General features: G+C 41.0%; 1 protein-coding gene across 12 annotated transcripts in view; it reads right to left on the bottom strand.

Annotated features, from left to right (window-relative positions):
• Positions 1-16,739, bottom strand: part of ABLIM1 (actin binding LIM protein 1) — a 98,921-nt gene that overhangs the window by 21,095 nt on the left and 61,087 nt on the right. For all 12 annotated transcript variants that reach the window (XM_031061190.1, XM_031061193.1, XM_031061221.1 and 9 more), the window contains 3 exons: positions 14,522-14,677; positions 9,536-9,571; positions 8,180-8,309 (listed from right to left, as the gene is read on the bottom strand). In XM_031061190.1, coding sequence (XP_030917050.1) covers positions 8,180-8,309; positions 9,536-9,571; positions 14,522-14,677 — 322 coding nt within the window. The remainder of the gene's footprint in view (positions 1-8,179; positions 8,310-9,535; positions 9,572-14,521; positions 14,678-16,739) is intronic.

Raw genomic sequence — 16,739 nt, 5'->3', positions numbered from 1 at the left:
TGAGGTTTGAGCAGCTCAGACTCATTCTGATGGCATGCAGGCAGGAGCTGTGCGCTCGTAGCTGGTGATTAGATGGGCAGGTCAGAAAAGAAGAATGGAAGGTTACTTGGCAATGAATTTTTAGTACAGAGATTGATATTTGGAATTAAAAGGTGCAAACACAGAGCAGAGTAGTTGATATGCCAACCCAAAGCAGATAGAAGCAGATGCTGGCAGTTACTACAGTTCACTAAACCAAAAGTGTACAGAAACCAGAAACAGAAAAAAGCTGTTAGGTCACTTGGTCCATATCAAAAGGCACAATTAGGAAAATTCTGAAAAGGCAAAATAATTTGTGAAGCAGTGCAGCCCATCTGGCGGCTGCACACACCTCATTTGTGCCTCTCCAAATCTCTGTCAATGCCAAATTTGGTTCTGATGACAATACTTCACCACTGCTGATTTAGCAAAGCTGAATCTAGTACCTAAAAACCTTAGCTCTAGTTTGCACACACAGTTTGTGCCATTTGTAGGATTACTCTTACTGGGGCTACCCCTTTGCCTCCTGACAATGCACCACAGCCATCCAACAGCCCTGAAAGTTTCTGTGCCTTGTCAGGGGTCAGGGCTGCTGCCCAACCACGATAGTGGATTCCAAGTACAAAGACTTAACAGCCAGATATCCATTCACATCTCTGTGTGTGTACCTTGAAAGAATGCAGCTGCCTCTTTTATTGCACCGTTCTTCAAACTAGAGCAAACCCACACAAAGAGAAACTATCCACACAGGTGCTTATTTCAGATGGGTGGGAGTGACCCCAGCAGTGAAAAGTACGGGAACATCAAATCCCTTCCATTTTTAAAGTATGCACAAGGGCTTAAAAATCCCTAGAAATGTTGATTTAGAAAGCAGGAAAAAAATGGAAGGTGGAGGAGAGAATGATAAGAAATACAGAAGGGCTATAAAACATAAGAAAAAATAAATTTCAGGCCTGTTTCCTGTGTCCTGTTAGAGGACCCAAAACCTTAGACTCAGTACTCTATTTACCTATTTAGGATGGGGAAATAGCCGTGGGAGAAGGAAAAAATAAGTTTTCTTTACAATTAACACAAGAAATCCTCTTTCACTTGAACAGTCATCTATCAATCCAAAAGGCACTAAAGGGGAAAAAAAAGCTCTTTTACAAACCTTGCTGAAATGTGCCCCAGAGGCTTCAGGCAGTATACAAGTTAACCCACTGCATAGGAATGTTTTAAAAATTACATGCCCAGTTCATGGAGCTTGGCTATACAAAATCTGTCCAGAAGAATGCATGTGCAAAATTCTGTGTTTAGCATGTTGACATTTCAGCCCTAAATGACATGATGCTCTCTCACGCACATGTGTTGATGGTGGTTTTCTATTCTGGGTGCAGTGATGCTGAGCTTCTGGCTAGGTAACAGTAAGAGCTACCTCTGAAAAGCAGTATGAATGATTGGTTAAACATTATTGTTTATCTCAATCTATAGCCCTTTACTTAGTAATGCCAATATTGTGTTCTACTTCACCCTTTGAGATATTGTGATGGTGAAACACCTCACCTGATTTTACTTATGTCTCTTGATTCTACTGAGAAATTATGAGTTAATTTTCAGCAAAATCATTGTTTTGTAAGGGAAAAAAACCCATCAGTATTAATATGTCTTGAGATACAGTTAGTTGTTTATAGAGAACATGACTCTCTGCCTTTTAGCTTCCTTTGGCATCTATACTCAATAGAAGGGAAAAAACAAAAGGGATTTATTTACCTGTGGACTTGTCTCAACAGAGGAGTCACAAATACATTTTACCCATTGGGAACTGGTAGCCTAAATGTGTACATGTTCAATTTGCAATGCTTCTATCACCAACACTACAAACACAGGGAAGAAACCCTTCTTAGACCCCCCTCTACGTCTAGATACAGCTAAGCGTGCTCACACCCATAAATGTATGCTGGCTGGTCTTGCATCAGGGACACAGATAATTTGTTCAGAGAGAACTGTACATGTTGTAAAATGCACCCAGAAGCAGGCAGACATTTACTGTGGTATCATCCTGCACGTGATGCTTTACAGATGCCTCTACTGGCTTCTGTTTCCTGAGGTACCTAATGACTCCTGCTAGTAGTAACAAATAACTCCCCTTTACATTTCCTAGGATGGCAGCCTCATTGCCTCCAATCTGTTCAAGAAGGAATGGTACATCCACTTAGATTCCCATTAGGCCATCCCTGAGGAGCCCACTCTCATAACGAGGCTTAAGTGCTTGGGATGCAGCTGCAAAACCACCCACAATTTATGGAAGCAGTGCCAACATCTGCAGAATGTGCACGTGCACAGAGGAAAGCAGAGCTCCTGGCTGCCTCTACCTGTCTCCCAGGGCCTCATGGCCAGCCTGCTTGCAGCTTTACATAAAAACCCATTAAATCTGGGTTCTTTGCCTGCACAGAAATGGCTCTCACTGTTGCAGATATGCTGTAACTACTCTTAACTCCCCAAAGCAACAAGAGCACTCCAGCTCACCAACACTGCAGAAAGAACTAATTCTCACACCCTTGTCATGAAGTTGAATATGTCTGTGTGTAGGTGGGGGGATGTTAAGAGATAATGGAACAAGCTTAATGTAAAAATCAATCACTACAGCACAGCAGAAGGGAAATTCAGAGGCTTTTTTTACTTTCATTCTCTTTGCTCCATCAGGTAGTTGTTTTCCATAGCTGAATTTGTTAGGCAAGCTGCCCTAACAGCCCGGAATAGAATTGCTTGCCCACACACAGCCCAGTGTAATGCAGGTCCCTGCTGCCTTCTGAAGTGCTCACCACTGGGCTCACTGTGGGATTCACAAGCTCAGCTCACAGAATCAGGCCAAAAAACCCATATGCAACCAACACTGAGCCTTCTGTCAACTTGCAACCAACACTGAGCCTTCTGTCAGATTCCAGTTTAGTTGCCCTGTTTCTGAGTAGACATAGGAAAACAAGCTCAACAGCACCTGAAACCCTTACTCCTGTTCAGGTTTTGTCAAACTATCATACATCTTCTTGTCTAGATGTGTAGCCTCTACTTCACAAATGAAACTGAAAATCATTGAAAAGCCAATACACAACTGTCTTCCAGAGCAAAACTTTCACCTGCATCCACAAAACCCTGGAAATATTTACCAGGTACAGAAAGCATTTGATTTCAGACACCTGCCTCAGGGAAGGAAAGAGGGAACCTGTGAAAACCAAGGTCCAAATTCTCTATGAAGGTGGGCAGATTCCTCATGGGAGGGTCTGTGAGCAAAGGAATACACATTACTTTGGAACCCTTTTACATGGAAATCTTATGGGGGCTTTGCAATATTCTTGAATGCGTCTGAAAAATTCTAGGCATGCAAAATGAAATCCTGGCTCTCAATGAGGGTTTTGTCTCCGATTTCAGAAGGGTCAGGGTTTCTTTCATTCGTGGACTTGTTTTGATTCTTTCATAGCAAAGACAGTGCTTTATTGAGACAAGACCAAATTCAATGGACAGTCCAAATTAGATTAAATGAAGTCTAAGCTGATGCACGTTACAAACTCTTCCAGCTTTTTCAACATATATATTACATCAACAAACTCTCACTCAAAGGCGTGTTTAGCCCCTTTCACTCCTCCAATTTCTTTACTTTTGGCTGCGTTTATGAGGTTTAATCGTTATGCTTCTTTAAGAAGCCTTATGTTGTATGAAAACACACTGAAACTGGTCTAAATGTCTTCTTTTCCAGCCTGAGCATACAGAATAACACAGGTGTAACGTGTCATATGACACTTCAGTTACCAGTATGCTGCTGGGAAATCATGCCCCTTTACCAAAGCAGTTGAGACATGACCTGTATTTTCTACTCCTAAAGGGAAAAACCCCAAAAGTTACTTTGTGAAATCTTTCTTATGAAACAACATGAAGGTCACCTTCTTGCTAAAAGTACAAGTGAGAAAAGCTGAGCCACTAGAAAGATCACATGGTGCCTCTTCTGTCACAGTGATATGAATTTGAGCTTTCAGCAGCTTGGCTGAGTTATGACACATAAATGCTGTCCAGGCCTGCAGAAAATTGAGGATTCCTACAACACCCTTCAGGACATACCTGATAAAAACCACACTCCCTCCCTCTGTCTACAGCACTTGACATCCCACTTGGCCTCCTCTAACAATAACTGAGAAAGATACCTGACCTACATGCCAAGGTGATTCTTTGCAATCTGAAAACAATAAGCATGGATTTCCAATAGTTCTTCTCATTTATCTGTTGAAGAAGCTATTTTCTCAACAGAAAAAGAATGAAAATGCCACCTGAAAGCGTGTGAGAATTAATCTGGATTTACAGCAAAGAAATGTTGAAATTGCAAGGACTATGAATTAACTGCATGCTGAAATGAGAAGTATAGCTATTTTTAAGGGTCCCAATCTTTTTAAGTGAGATTTTTTTAAAAATAGAGACATAGGAGAGAAGTGGACAGTGCAGATTATCAAAAATCATCTTAAAAAAGGCAAGAGAAAAATTAGTGGTGGTGATCTGAATGCTTGAAGAGCTGTGATGCTGAGATCCATCAGCACCTCTTGAAACTTCGTGGCAACAACTTTCTTGCAACTGCTTTTGAATAACTTCAGTTTATGAATATGTATATTAATCAATGGTGCCAGACTGGAATCTATGTTCAATTTCACAGAATCACAGAATTTCTAGGTTGGAAGAGACCTTTAAGATCATCGAGTCCAACCCATCTTCTAACACCTCAACTAGATCATGGAACCAAGTGCCAGATCCAGTCTTTTTTTAAACACATCAAGGGATGGTGACTCCACCACCTCCCTGGGCAGATGATTCCAGTATTTGATCACTCTTTACCCAGCTTTGTCTTTTTAAGCTCTTGTAGGTGATATAAGCTATGACCTTCTCCCCCCAAACAGAAGAGATGGCCCAGCCAAGTGCTCCAATAGAACTCAGAGTAAAACCACGTTCACAAAAAAGCAAGAAACAAAACTAAAACCTTACTGAGCTAAATGAGTCCCTTGAAGGGACACAGTGAAAAAAGAATCCTCCTCCAAATCAAATCATGGAAAGTAAAAGATTGAAAAGAAGACCAGATCCTCAAATAACGTAAATCCTTGCAGTGCTACTGCCTTCAGCAGAGCCTGCTGATTTGCACTACTTGAGGAGAGGCCTAGAGATTTTAATTTTACTTTGTTGGACCCTAATTATTGCCAAGGTGAATAACAAAGATTACGTTCCTTTTTGCCATTCATCTTTATATATAATCTCTTTTGGGTTTTCTTCTTCATAGTTTTGATCACCTTGCTCTCATTCAGGCAATGCTGTAATCAAATTTTCACTGTATGTTTTAAGAATGGGGCAGTAATAATTAAATTTGATAAACTAACTAATCAAATTTTCACTGCATGTTTTAAGAATGGAGAAGTAATAATTAAATTTGATAAACTACCTGCTGAAGGGATTGTTGTGTACTGCTTTAGAAAGAAGCTAAATTCAGCACACACAGGTTCTGAGTAATAAATGACAATGCTTCTCTGTGTATTTCTACCAGGTAAAAGCTTGGTGACTCTTCAACTAGGGCCCTTAGAAATGACATATTTCCTCCAAAAAAAGGACATTATGTCTATTCTAAACATAGTTCTGAGTGCGGCAGCACATTTCGAGGCATGCTCAGCTACACAGCCATTGGCAACCTCCCAGAGCCACGCCTTCACAGCTCTGCCAGAGCGCCAACAGGCCTCCAGCCTGGAGGGAACTCCCTGGAGAGAGGCCTGGCTCCTTACCTTTGGCATGGGGGATGAAGTGGTGTCGGAATGGGGAGTTGGGGCGGGAGTCATGGAGCGCGGGGCCGCTGGAGCGCGGGGGTGCCACGCGCCGCGCGCCCAGAGCCAGCAGCTCTGCGGCCACGGGGAGGCAGGGGCAGGACAGAACGGAGACAAAGAAAAGCAATAAGAGACAGGCAGGGAAGGAGGCTTTGAAGGAAGCAGGGAAAAAAAAGGCATTGAACAATTAGGATTCTGGAAAGAAGGAAGGAGAAAAAAAAACAACAGAACGGTTAAAGACGCACCAAAGGGCCCGTAAATGTTAAGACAAAATTACAGGAAGTGTTAGAAGAGAGGCTTAGGCTTGAACTGCATGGCTAATTTAGCATAACATCATTGGCTTAATGAGCTTCTGAGCAATGCCTTGTTACCAGAAAGTAGCCCGCTACCAGCATGCAAACATCACAAACATTGACGCTCAATTAGTTAAGAAAGCAGCTGGTTTGAAAAGTCCCTGACCAAAAAATGTCAGTTAAGAGGCATGCAAGCTGTTTTCTATTGTTTTAAGACATTCCAAAAATGCTGCCAACATCAGCTAGGGCACCAGGGGAGGAAAAGGCTGCAAACTTTTTCAGAACTTGTAGCACTCGATTTTTGAAGAACCTTAACCTGACAACGTCAGTACAGCAGTTCACTTCTCTCTCAAGGGCTAGCTGGGAGCAAAAGAGAGTGATCTGGGGCCACCGGGTTTATGCAGAGAGAAATTATTCTTGCAAAATAATGTGATGAAAAGAAGTGCTATTAGGAGGAAAAAAACACATATGTTTGTGCTATTATTCAATAAATAATTACTGTAGGAAAATTATTAAAGTAGCTTTAACAATTACCCCAAAACAGGGTAGGAAACATCAAATGACAAATTATACAGAATTACTTCTGTGTCATATGAGGATCAGTAACAGGTGAGCCCAAGATGAGATCATCTGAACATAGGTAAGTTTGAACAAATATCTCTCCAGAAAATCCTTCAGGCTGTGGACTTTGGAAGATTTTACATTGGATCACAAGTCTGGCTTGAGCCCATCTGCCCATCACAAGAGTTACATAAGCAGAGATTGCTTCTGGGGAAGGCCTTTGACTGAACACAGACCGTAATACTCAATCACAGTCAAGTCTGGAATAGGGCCTGGATTTGTTCATATCCTTGAGACAACAGATAAAAATGGAAAAATCCCCTCAGACATGGAGAACCAAGGGACAGAGTTTGCAGCTTTTTCACATTTTCAAGTCTCTTTCAGTTTCAGTTGTAACATCATCTTAAAACACAGTCATGTTGTCAGCACTAAGTATCAGACACAATTTGCTTCTGTCCCACCTCCCTTGGGTCCCTTAAATAAGGCATTCACTGACAGACACAATTGGCTGCTTTCAGCCCACCCCCATTAGGAAATGGCTACAGCATTCAAGTTCCACAGTGGTGGCTCTATTACAAATCTTTAATTTTAAAAATGCAGCTCCTATTGCATATGGGCTTTTGGCATCCCAACTGTTCAGCTGTAATCACCAAGGAAGATGAAACCATGCAATTGTATCAATTAATTTAAAAACAGATCACAAAGATTTAATTCATTACCATACACAATAAAATCAGTCTTGAAAAGTCTTCAATGAGTAGCATTTAGCCATACATTTTTATGCATTTTGGGTGTGGATGAATAGTTCATTTTCATATCCTGTTTTTAGATACATAACCAGTAATTTAGAAGGCACTGGGAACCTGAATGACCTGTACATTTTCTATACTGTACATAGGACTTGTACATCACTGCTAAACCAGAAAATAAAGCATGTTTTCAAGTGTTCCCAGGCAATTGCCTACAGCTTTAATTAAAAAGACACCTTCTGAGTCCATGTCTTAAAAAATGACAGGCAATTTGGAACATATGGGTGTTTGGCTTCTGAATATGAGCTTCTATGGCTGCACCAAGCTTTAAAGGGATTTTTTACAAGGCAGTAAACCTGAATTACTAACTTCTGTACAGTCAAGCCATAATTTCTGTTTCCAATATGTGATACTTTTCCCAAATGCCAGAATGAACTTTGCAATTCACTGCTGCAAATTTTTGCATGCTTTCAGACACACACAATTATTTTTAAAAGAACTGATTGGAAACAAAACCAGAAGATGCATATTTATGATGCAAGAAACAGTAAGCCTAGTGCAAAAAGACTGTGTCAATCCAGAACAAAAAAACAGGTAGAAAACGAGACATTAAAATATATATAAAATTTTGCAATCCTAAACTTCCACTTCTAAGAGAAAGAAGTGCTTCACTGCACCACTGAGTGGCATAATAAAGAAACATTATTTTTGCATGGATCTGCAATGCAGTTGGCCTTACCAGGTCTGTGGAAGTGCTGGGGGGAACGTGACATGGTGGGGGTGTAGCTGTGGCGGCTGTACACGGGAGAGTTAATGGAGCCCTGGCTGGTGGACCTGTGAATCATGCGGTCCCGAACGTCCTGGTAGCCCTGCAGGACAGAGGCAGCCACTGGTAAATGGAAATGCACAGAACACATTTTTAGCAGCACTTAAGTTCTGTGGATCTGAAGGCATCAGCAGAAGCGACTGAAATAGCAACATCCCTTAAGCTTTCAACCTACTTCATTAGCACTGCTCTCCAAGGATCTGCTCCAACCCATTTTTGTAGTCAGAATTCAGTCGTGGAAGGTTCCAACTCCAACTGTAATTTCTATTAAGCTCTGTAATAATCCTAGATTTGCCCACATTCCCTGACTTCATAAGGGAAGTTGCATCCAGAGCATGTGTGTCCTGCAGTGTCCTGCACAAGACACATCAACTGGCCATCAGCAAGCTAATGGAGCTTGGAGACCAGCAAGAATTCAATAGCTGCAGCACAGAGCTCTTTCTGGCTAAAGTGACCATGTGTCACCAGCTGTATCAGCAGGTATTTATATTCAAATCAGATTTCCCACGCCTCTGAAAACACGACACCTTGTACAGCAAAATTCAGTTTACTTTGTTTCCTGGGGGTACAAAGGTCAATAAAAGAAACAAACAAAAAACCTCAAAACAAATAACACCCTCACCCCCCTACCCCTCCATGAAGCAAACTAAACCAGGACAAAAGGGAAAGGACTGATTAATGCATGAAGATTTACAAGAAATTTTGCAGTCCCTTAATTTTTAACTAGTAGCAGTAAGTACAGCTTTTATACTTTTATGTTGCAAATAAGAAGCAGGATAATGCAATGATAATGATTCTGCAAGGGCATTGATTGTATCCTGACAAATGACTTCCCAACTCTTCTAAATTATTATGATGTTCAAACTCACTCTTCTGGCAAAGCAAAACCAAACCAGACCATAGTTATGTTTTTTTCAAGACAAAACTGCAAATGTTTCAGCAGCAAATATGGGTTGTTATTTGGATGCTTAGAGCAGCATTTTATCTGCTGTAAATCCTGCAGCTCTCGCGACCTGAATCTGCCTGTGCCACGACACCTGCCGGACAAAGGGCTCTGCTTTAGTGGGAGGAGTTGCAGCTCCACTCCTTGTACAATAAGAGCTTCATGTTTCCTTCTTAGAAATAATTTTTGTTAAGTTTCAACATTGAGAAAACACGCCTGTGTGGCAGAGATGGATCTGACTGATAACAAACCCAACGCCTGCACTGGCTGAGGGAATAATTCCAATCACAGCAGGACACTGCCCCCAAAGGTTCCACCAAACTTACTTCTGCAGAAGGGGTGGGTGATAAAGTCCTTGGAGACTGCAAAGACAAAAAATAAAGTTATGAAAAATCATTGCATATGCTGGGCCAGAAAATGGTAATCCAAACATTGCTGCAGGTACTCTGACATATGACAGTGTAAAGTGGCAATGCAGAAATTATTGAGACCATTCCAGCACTGGAACCTGCTTTTTCCACATAGCTCAGGGACTCGTCCATAAATCACTGACGTTTAATGTTTCTGGCAGAATCTTTTTAAGTGTGATTAATTCAGTTATTAATTCAAGATCATCGTAGCCATCTAATCATTGTGGTAATTAAAACATAGCTGTAAAGATCAAATCAGAAAGAGTTATTAATTTAACAACCATGCCTGTCATGAAGAAATCTTTAAAATGGAAATCAAAAGTAAATAAACTTAACTCAGAGCTTTGCATGGAAAACCAGAATATCTTTCAGGATGAACCATGTTTTCCCTCCAACGCACATACTCTGGCAAAAATGTGCTTCTCCCCAAGGCCTTACATTTCATACCCATGCAAAGGAGCACGTAGTTGTCATTAACATTTCTTTGATGTGACCTCCTTTAAATCTCTGTGTTGCTCCATTACATAAGGAGAACAGACAGGAATTACAAGCATGTGTATTGAAAGAACTGCACAAAGGCCAGTGGGCAGAAATATGCACAATATTATGAGAAGTTTCTGTAACACATAGGAAAACCGAGGCAAGAAATGCCTTTAGAAGAAACATATGATTATGCATATGCTGATGGTACAAACAAGAATAAAGGCTATGTGTAATTACCAGTTATGTGCTCTTCAACCACCAGGCAATGTGAAGCTGGGAGATCAGGATTTAATTATTTCCTTTGTGCACAAAACTTCAATATTATTTGTCATAGTAAACTGGGCAAGAGATTATGCTTTTAAATAAGACCACAATTATAGAATTATATAGCTATTAAGATAATATCTCAGAAGCCAAACAGCTGATTCTGGTCCAACTGCTACACTAATGTACAACAGCAGTAGTGTAAAATGTATGCAGAGCTTCTGGTAATATCCAGCTGGTAGATTTTGGATTGAGAGACCATTCACCCTCATGGAGCTGGTGACACTGGGAATGCTAAGAATCCAAACAAACGAGCAACGTTTTTTATTGGATAGAGAACAACAACTTTTCAGCAAATTTCCATAAAGGTGTTTAAAACTGCTTTTGCTACTTTCCATCAAAGTTCATCTAACAGCAGCAGCTGTAAAAACTTTGCTCCACCTTCCTCCTTGCTTTGGAACAACATTCTCCATAAAAACTGAGAGCTAACCTAAAACTTTCAATATGAATGAAAAAAGCACATGTTGTGAGGTGCATTCTCACATTTTTCTCCCAGCAATTCATGTGTTACCCTAAATAAATGAATTTCTATCATCTGCTGGGGTTACCTGGATGCTGAGGTAATGGCTACAGTAAAAAGTAGTCACAGGAATCTAAGACTGGGAAGGCAGCCCAGAGAGTAGCATGCTGAATCCAGGTATTTTTCCTTTCATGTATTTTTACTCTATCACTAGCTGTCATTGCCTTGTGACTTTTTGGGGAATGGAAGCTCACTCTGCAGCCAAGTTTGTGTTTCATCATGCACAGGTGAGCTGTCAGATCTCAAACTCGAATGCTGCCAAGGTATGTTTGCTTTTCCAGGTCTTTCAAAACCTGGTCTATCACAAAACACCACACCATGATCAGTTTGAAACACACTGTGCAGGTGAGTGAGAAAAGCAGCTCCATCCCAGAACAGCAAGCAAGTGGAAATACACTGATGGCTCCAGAAGGGGAAGGGGAAGAGAAAGAGGACTTGTTCTGACCAAACTTATATTAAAAATTTCTACTGCAACAGGCTCAATTCTCTATTCCTTTGTGATCTCAGAGTTTCCTCTAATACCTGAAGCCACACAGGTAATTTTGTTGTCTGGGAAATTTCTGCTAACTTTTACAGGTGTCGTTCTGCATGTCACACTGATCTATTTTAGCTGCCCTTAACTGAACTACCAAGTGGGTTCCCTGTTCCACTTGGAATCATCTATCATGTTACAAAAAATCCTTTTTTCATTTCATGTCTGCTTCTTTAGTGAAAGGTGTTTCAGAGCATTTAGTGCTTTCAACAAACAGAATACTTGAAATAAAGGACATAAAGCGCTACTTCTCAATATATACCCAACAAAAGCTGGAACTGAGAACAGATGGCCTCTGTGTTCACCAGGCTGCTGCTTGCAAGGCAGAAGCGACAGGTCCCGAAGAACCTGAATACCTGGCAGTTTCTGGAAAGTTTAATTAATTAATGTAATTAAACAAGTAATTTTCGATCTGCTTTGTGTTTCCACGGGCGACGACAGGCGGAGCCAGCCCGCGCTCTCCGCGAGAGGGCGCCGGGACAGCGCGGGATGAGCGGGTGAGGGAGGGCCGGAGGCTGGGACCCTGCCATGCCTGGCCTGGCCCTGCCCTGCCTTCCCCTGTCTGCCCTGCCCTGCCCAGCCCTGCCCGGCCCTGCCCTGCCCTGCTCGGCCTGGCCCAGCCCTGCCCGGCCCGGCCCTGCCCGGCCCTGCCCTGCAGAGAGCAAAACCCCAGCCGGCCCTGCTCACTGCCACACTGTTTTCTCACTTCTGTGCCCAAAATCTATCATTCTATCACTTTCTGGCAGCCTATTCCCTAGAATTATGGTTTGTGTCCATCTCTGTGCATCTTCCCTAGTACACCCAAAAATCTTTCTTTGCTGAGACTGCTGATATTTTTTTTTTCCTTTTTAAATCATGGTGAGGTGTCACAGACATATTTTCTGAAAAATCCTTTGCTAGGATTTTTCTCCTGAGAAGCTGAGAGGCCTCAGAAATGAAATGTAAACAGGAATTATCTGCTGCTGTGGAATGTGGCAGGTGCATCTTTTATTGGTCTCATGTGGATTGTTTTTAATTAATGGCCAAGCACAGGTCCAGCTGTGTCAGGACTATGGTCAGTCACAAGATTTTATTATAATTCCTTTCTAGTTTTCTGATGTCTCCTTTCTCCTTCTTTAGTGTAGTTCTAATATATAATTTTCTTTTAATATAATATATATCATAAAATAATAAATCAGCCTTCTGAAACATGGAATCAAGATTCTCATCTCTTCCCTCGTCCTGGGGACCCGCAAACACCACCACAGTGAGGGGCATTTCTAGTTCTTCATGCATAAACTGAGGGTCCCCTTTTATTTAACAGCACCACGTACACACCCTTTGCAAAGAGAATGCAGATAAATCACTGCATAACTGAACAAGTTGCCTTCTTTGCTTTTTAAAGATCATGGGGACTGATGTACGTCATACCAAGACTGCTGTCACTTGATTACCACAACACAAACACAGGGTAAGGGATCGCTCCACCCCAATGGGCTTGTGTTCTCATTAGGGCAAGGGAAGGGATGAGAAACAGATACAAAGAGGTGAGGTAACTTGCCCAAGGTGACAGAAGTCAGCAGCAGCATTGGGTGAAAACCCAAGGTCTTCTGAAAAGAAGGTGAGAGCCCCTTCTGTTTCCAGAAAAAATTTCTGTAGTCACTAGAAATTCACTGAATTTAATGCTGGTGAAAATATGGTGTAAGAAAACACCAAAGGCTTTTGCTTATTCCCAGAACAAGCATAAAAGCAGACAACTTACACCATACTGCTTTATCAGCTTCCAACATACTACTTTGTCAGTAAGAAGCTCCCCTTTAAGGATTAACATGTAGTTCACCTCCTCTGTGAGATTAGTTCCCCTCGTGTGACTAACAAGAGACATGTGTTTGTAGCAGGTTTTGTGGAAAGGGTCAGGCCTATTGGAACTGGTCAGAGGTCACCAATGCATCTCACAGTGGTTTTGAACCAGATGCCAGCTGGATTCACTACCAACATAAATGGGAGGGGAGAAATTCTGTAATGTTCTGACCTGTTAATCTCTTATTTCATTCCTGGGCTGAATTTCCAATTCATGATTTAAAAAATTAGCTCTATAAAACATTTAAGAACAAAGGAGAAAAACTGATGTAGTTCTGACCTGCTGGTGGGCAGAACACTGATAAGAAAACAGATTATTAGTCACACTGAGGTGGTGATCTACAGACCACTGGTGCCTGAATGATTTACTGTAATTCTTTCTTCTTCAATTTATCTTCATACTCAATTCAGTTACAGTCAGGTCATTGAGATTGCAGCAGTAAATCCATTTCCACGTCCATTTAGAATTGCATTCAGGAAGTCTGATTCACAGACAGATGGTGTTACATGACAAAGCCTGCTCCACAGACTGCACTGGAATCATGTAAATAGAAATTGCAGCTATGGAAATTCACCTGAGAAAACTGGGGACCACCAATCTGAAAGACACCTTCACATACAAGTTTAGAACAATAAATGACATAGCTTTTTCTTACTGCTGCGTGATACAAGAACTCTTACTAAATATCAGCAGGTCCAAATGTGAGGCAGGTATTTGTATAACACAATTAACCTGCTTTTCCAGGTGGAAGAGCACTTCATCCTGACACAATTTTATCCAGTTTGTCTGGCAAAGTGCTCTGGTAATACATATTTCTGTGAGATAAGTATCCTGCTACTCCTAGTCCACAGAATACCACGGTATTCCTCCTATCCTCCTGTGAATATTGGTGCTCCACAGCACAACAGCTCACTGGATTTTGCCTCACGTGCCTTGCCATTCCCAAAGATTAGATATCCATGGGAGTTCTGAGGAAGCACACAGGGACAGCCTGCAGAGCTGCCCCTGTGCTGATGTAGGTGTCTAACCCTGCAGCCCTGCACGTGAGGCAGCACCATGAGCGCTCCCCGTACCCCAGATGAGACAGACACAAAGCAGTGTGAGCAGCAGCAGCAGCAGCCACCTCCAGCAGTGCCCATGGGAAGCAAAGCAGGCTCTGGATGCAGTGCACAGCAGAATGAGGTGCTGGTAATGGGTCATTACCTCTCCAAGACTCTGTCTCTCCTGTCTGTCCTCGTAGGCGGAGGTGTAGAATGGCTCATAAGTAATTAGGTCTGGACGTTCAATGTCATAAATGGCCTTGACTTTGGGAATGGCTGCTAAATCCTTGTAATCAAGGATTTCATTGTCTACTTTTGCCTAAAGGTCAAAGACAGAAGATAAATTAACTTACACAAATGCACTGGCAATTTCTGTTTTACACAATTCATGATTTTGTGTATTTGTTGTCACACTGTTGCTATGGAAACCCCTTTTTGGCACCCTACATCTGGAGTGAATACTCCTTGTTCTTCTCCAGCAGGCCTCCTCTGCAGTAGCTCACAGTTTTCTCATCTCTTAGGGAAGAAAGAACATGGCATATATAGATCTAGTTACAAAAGTTTTTTTATCCCCAGTAGTGAGCTGGAAACTTCAGCTCTGCAAATGACTCATTTTGTGGCCTCAGGCAAGTATTTTCACCTTTCTGCTCTTGTTTTCCCATATGCAAAATGGGTGATAACATCAATTTAGTTTGCAGATTACAAAGATTACAAAAGGATTTCATGCTGAAGACCACAGACAGATACTCAATTTATAACTGTGCACACAAGAGGAAACAGAACTTATTGGAAGGAAATAAAAAGACAAGGAGGACTGTCAGGACTGGGTATCCAAATTACCAGATAAAATAATTACATTGCATTCATCACTCATCCTATGCCCAAGCTTCTGACTAAAGCATCCACTCCTTACCAAATACATGGTGCAACATGGACTATTTTTTTCCACTAAGACTGCAAGTAGATCCTGACTCGTTAAAAAGGTAGAAGTAGGAAATAAATTCCAAGGTCAGCTGCACCCATTACATGGAGACAGAAAGAGGCCTTACATTTAGTTTAGATAACTAATATATTTCTTTATTTACAGAAAGACTTTAAATAAATCATCATACATGTTTATCCACCTTACAGAAATACATTTATGACTAAAACTGAAAGAAATATTCAAATTTTTTTTCAACACTTCTAGAAGATACTTTATTCATAGTAGACTGTGTGAGGAAACTCACATTCACTTCTGCTCTTTCTGAATGCTAGCACCTAGTAATTTCAGATTAATATGCATTTCACAAGCTCTTTAACAACCACTGGTCTTGCTGGTTCTTAAGCAATGCCTTAAACAGTACAAAACCCTTCTTGCTAGAGAAGCAAGGTTTGAAATATTTGGGACATTCACTCTCTACAAACAGTCTCAAATCTGTTTAGCTTTTAATTACCCAATTTAAAACTACCTTAAACCATTTTAATCCTTAAAGTATTTAGGTATATCAATATATGTTATTTCTGTAGTATTTTACCAGTTTGTTAATAAGGTGCAAATATGTCTGGATACTCTTAACCCAATATAAATTACTACAGATATTTTTGTAGACCTTGATCTAGGCTGCCATGTTGCTCCACAGACAGTGATTTTGAGCAACAATTTATTTTCATAAGCTGCAGTTTATGAAGTTGGTATTACCCACATAATGGCAGTTCTCCAGGACATGCTTTGTCTTTTGATATCTGCAGTGTCAACACTTTTCATATATCAGCTTATTTTTGTGGTTGTTGAAATGCACAGAACTAGAGTTTAACTCAGGACATGAGATTTGTAATTTTGGACATTTTTTCTGCATTATTATAAATGTAACTGCCTAACTTTTGGGGTTCACTCTACATTTTCATCTTTATAATCTCAAGGTTATTGATAAAATCAATGATTTTATCACTGATCTCAAGGTTATTGATAAAATCAGTGATTTAGCATTATGCTTAATAACATCGTTTTCCTAAATTAAAACCACCTTTCCTTTCACAACTGAAAAATCTGATTTCTGACCTGGAAGGTGTTGGATCAGATTGGTTTCTTTCAGTGTAGCTGACCCTGCTCCCCATGTTCCCCAAGTGCAGAGAGCAGACCTCTCAAAAACCGTGTATCAAAGTGCACAGATCTCCTCACAAAATCCTTACAAAGTCAAATGACCCCTCTGCCCTCTGTCCCTCTTCACACCACCAAGTGACATCCAAAGATTTACTGTACCTTTCCAAGAGAAATGTGACCTGGAAAAGGCCTACCCTGGCTCTTGAAACCCTGCAGCTATAAAAGCTATGTGGCAAAAGTTTTAACAATTTAAGCACTAAAATAAAGCATCAGTATAAAAGTGATTTATTTCAGCATC

The sequence above is a fragment of the Geospiza fortis genome, unplaced genomic scaffold (genome assembly GCF_000277835.1).
Source record: "Geospiza fortis unplaced genomic scaffold, GeoFor_1.0 scaffold130, whole genome shotgun sequence".
Taxonomy (NCBI): domain Eukaryota; kingdom Metazoa; phylum Chordata; class Aves; order Passeriformes; family Thraupidae; genus Geospiza; species Geospiza fortis.
Note: the sequence above shows the minus strand (reverse complement) of the source record. Positions and strands in the feature narration are given on the sequence as shown.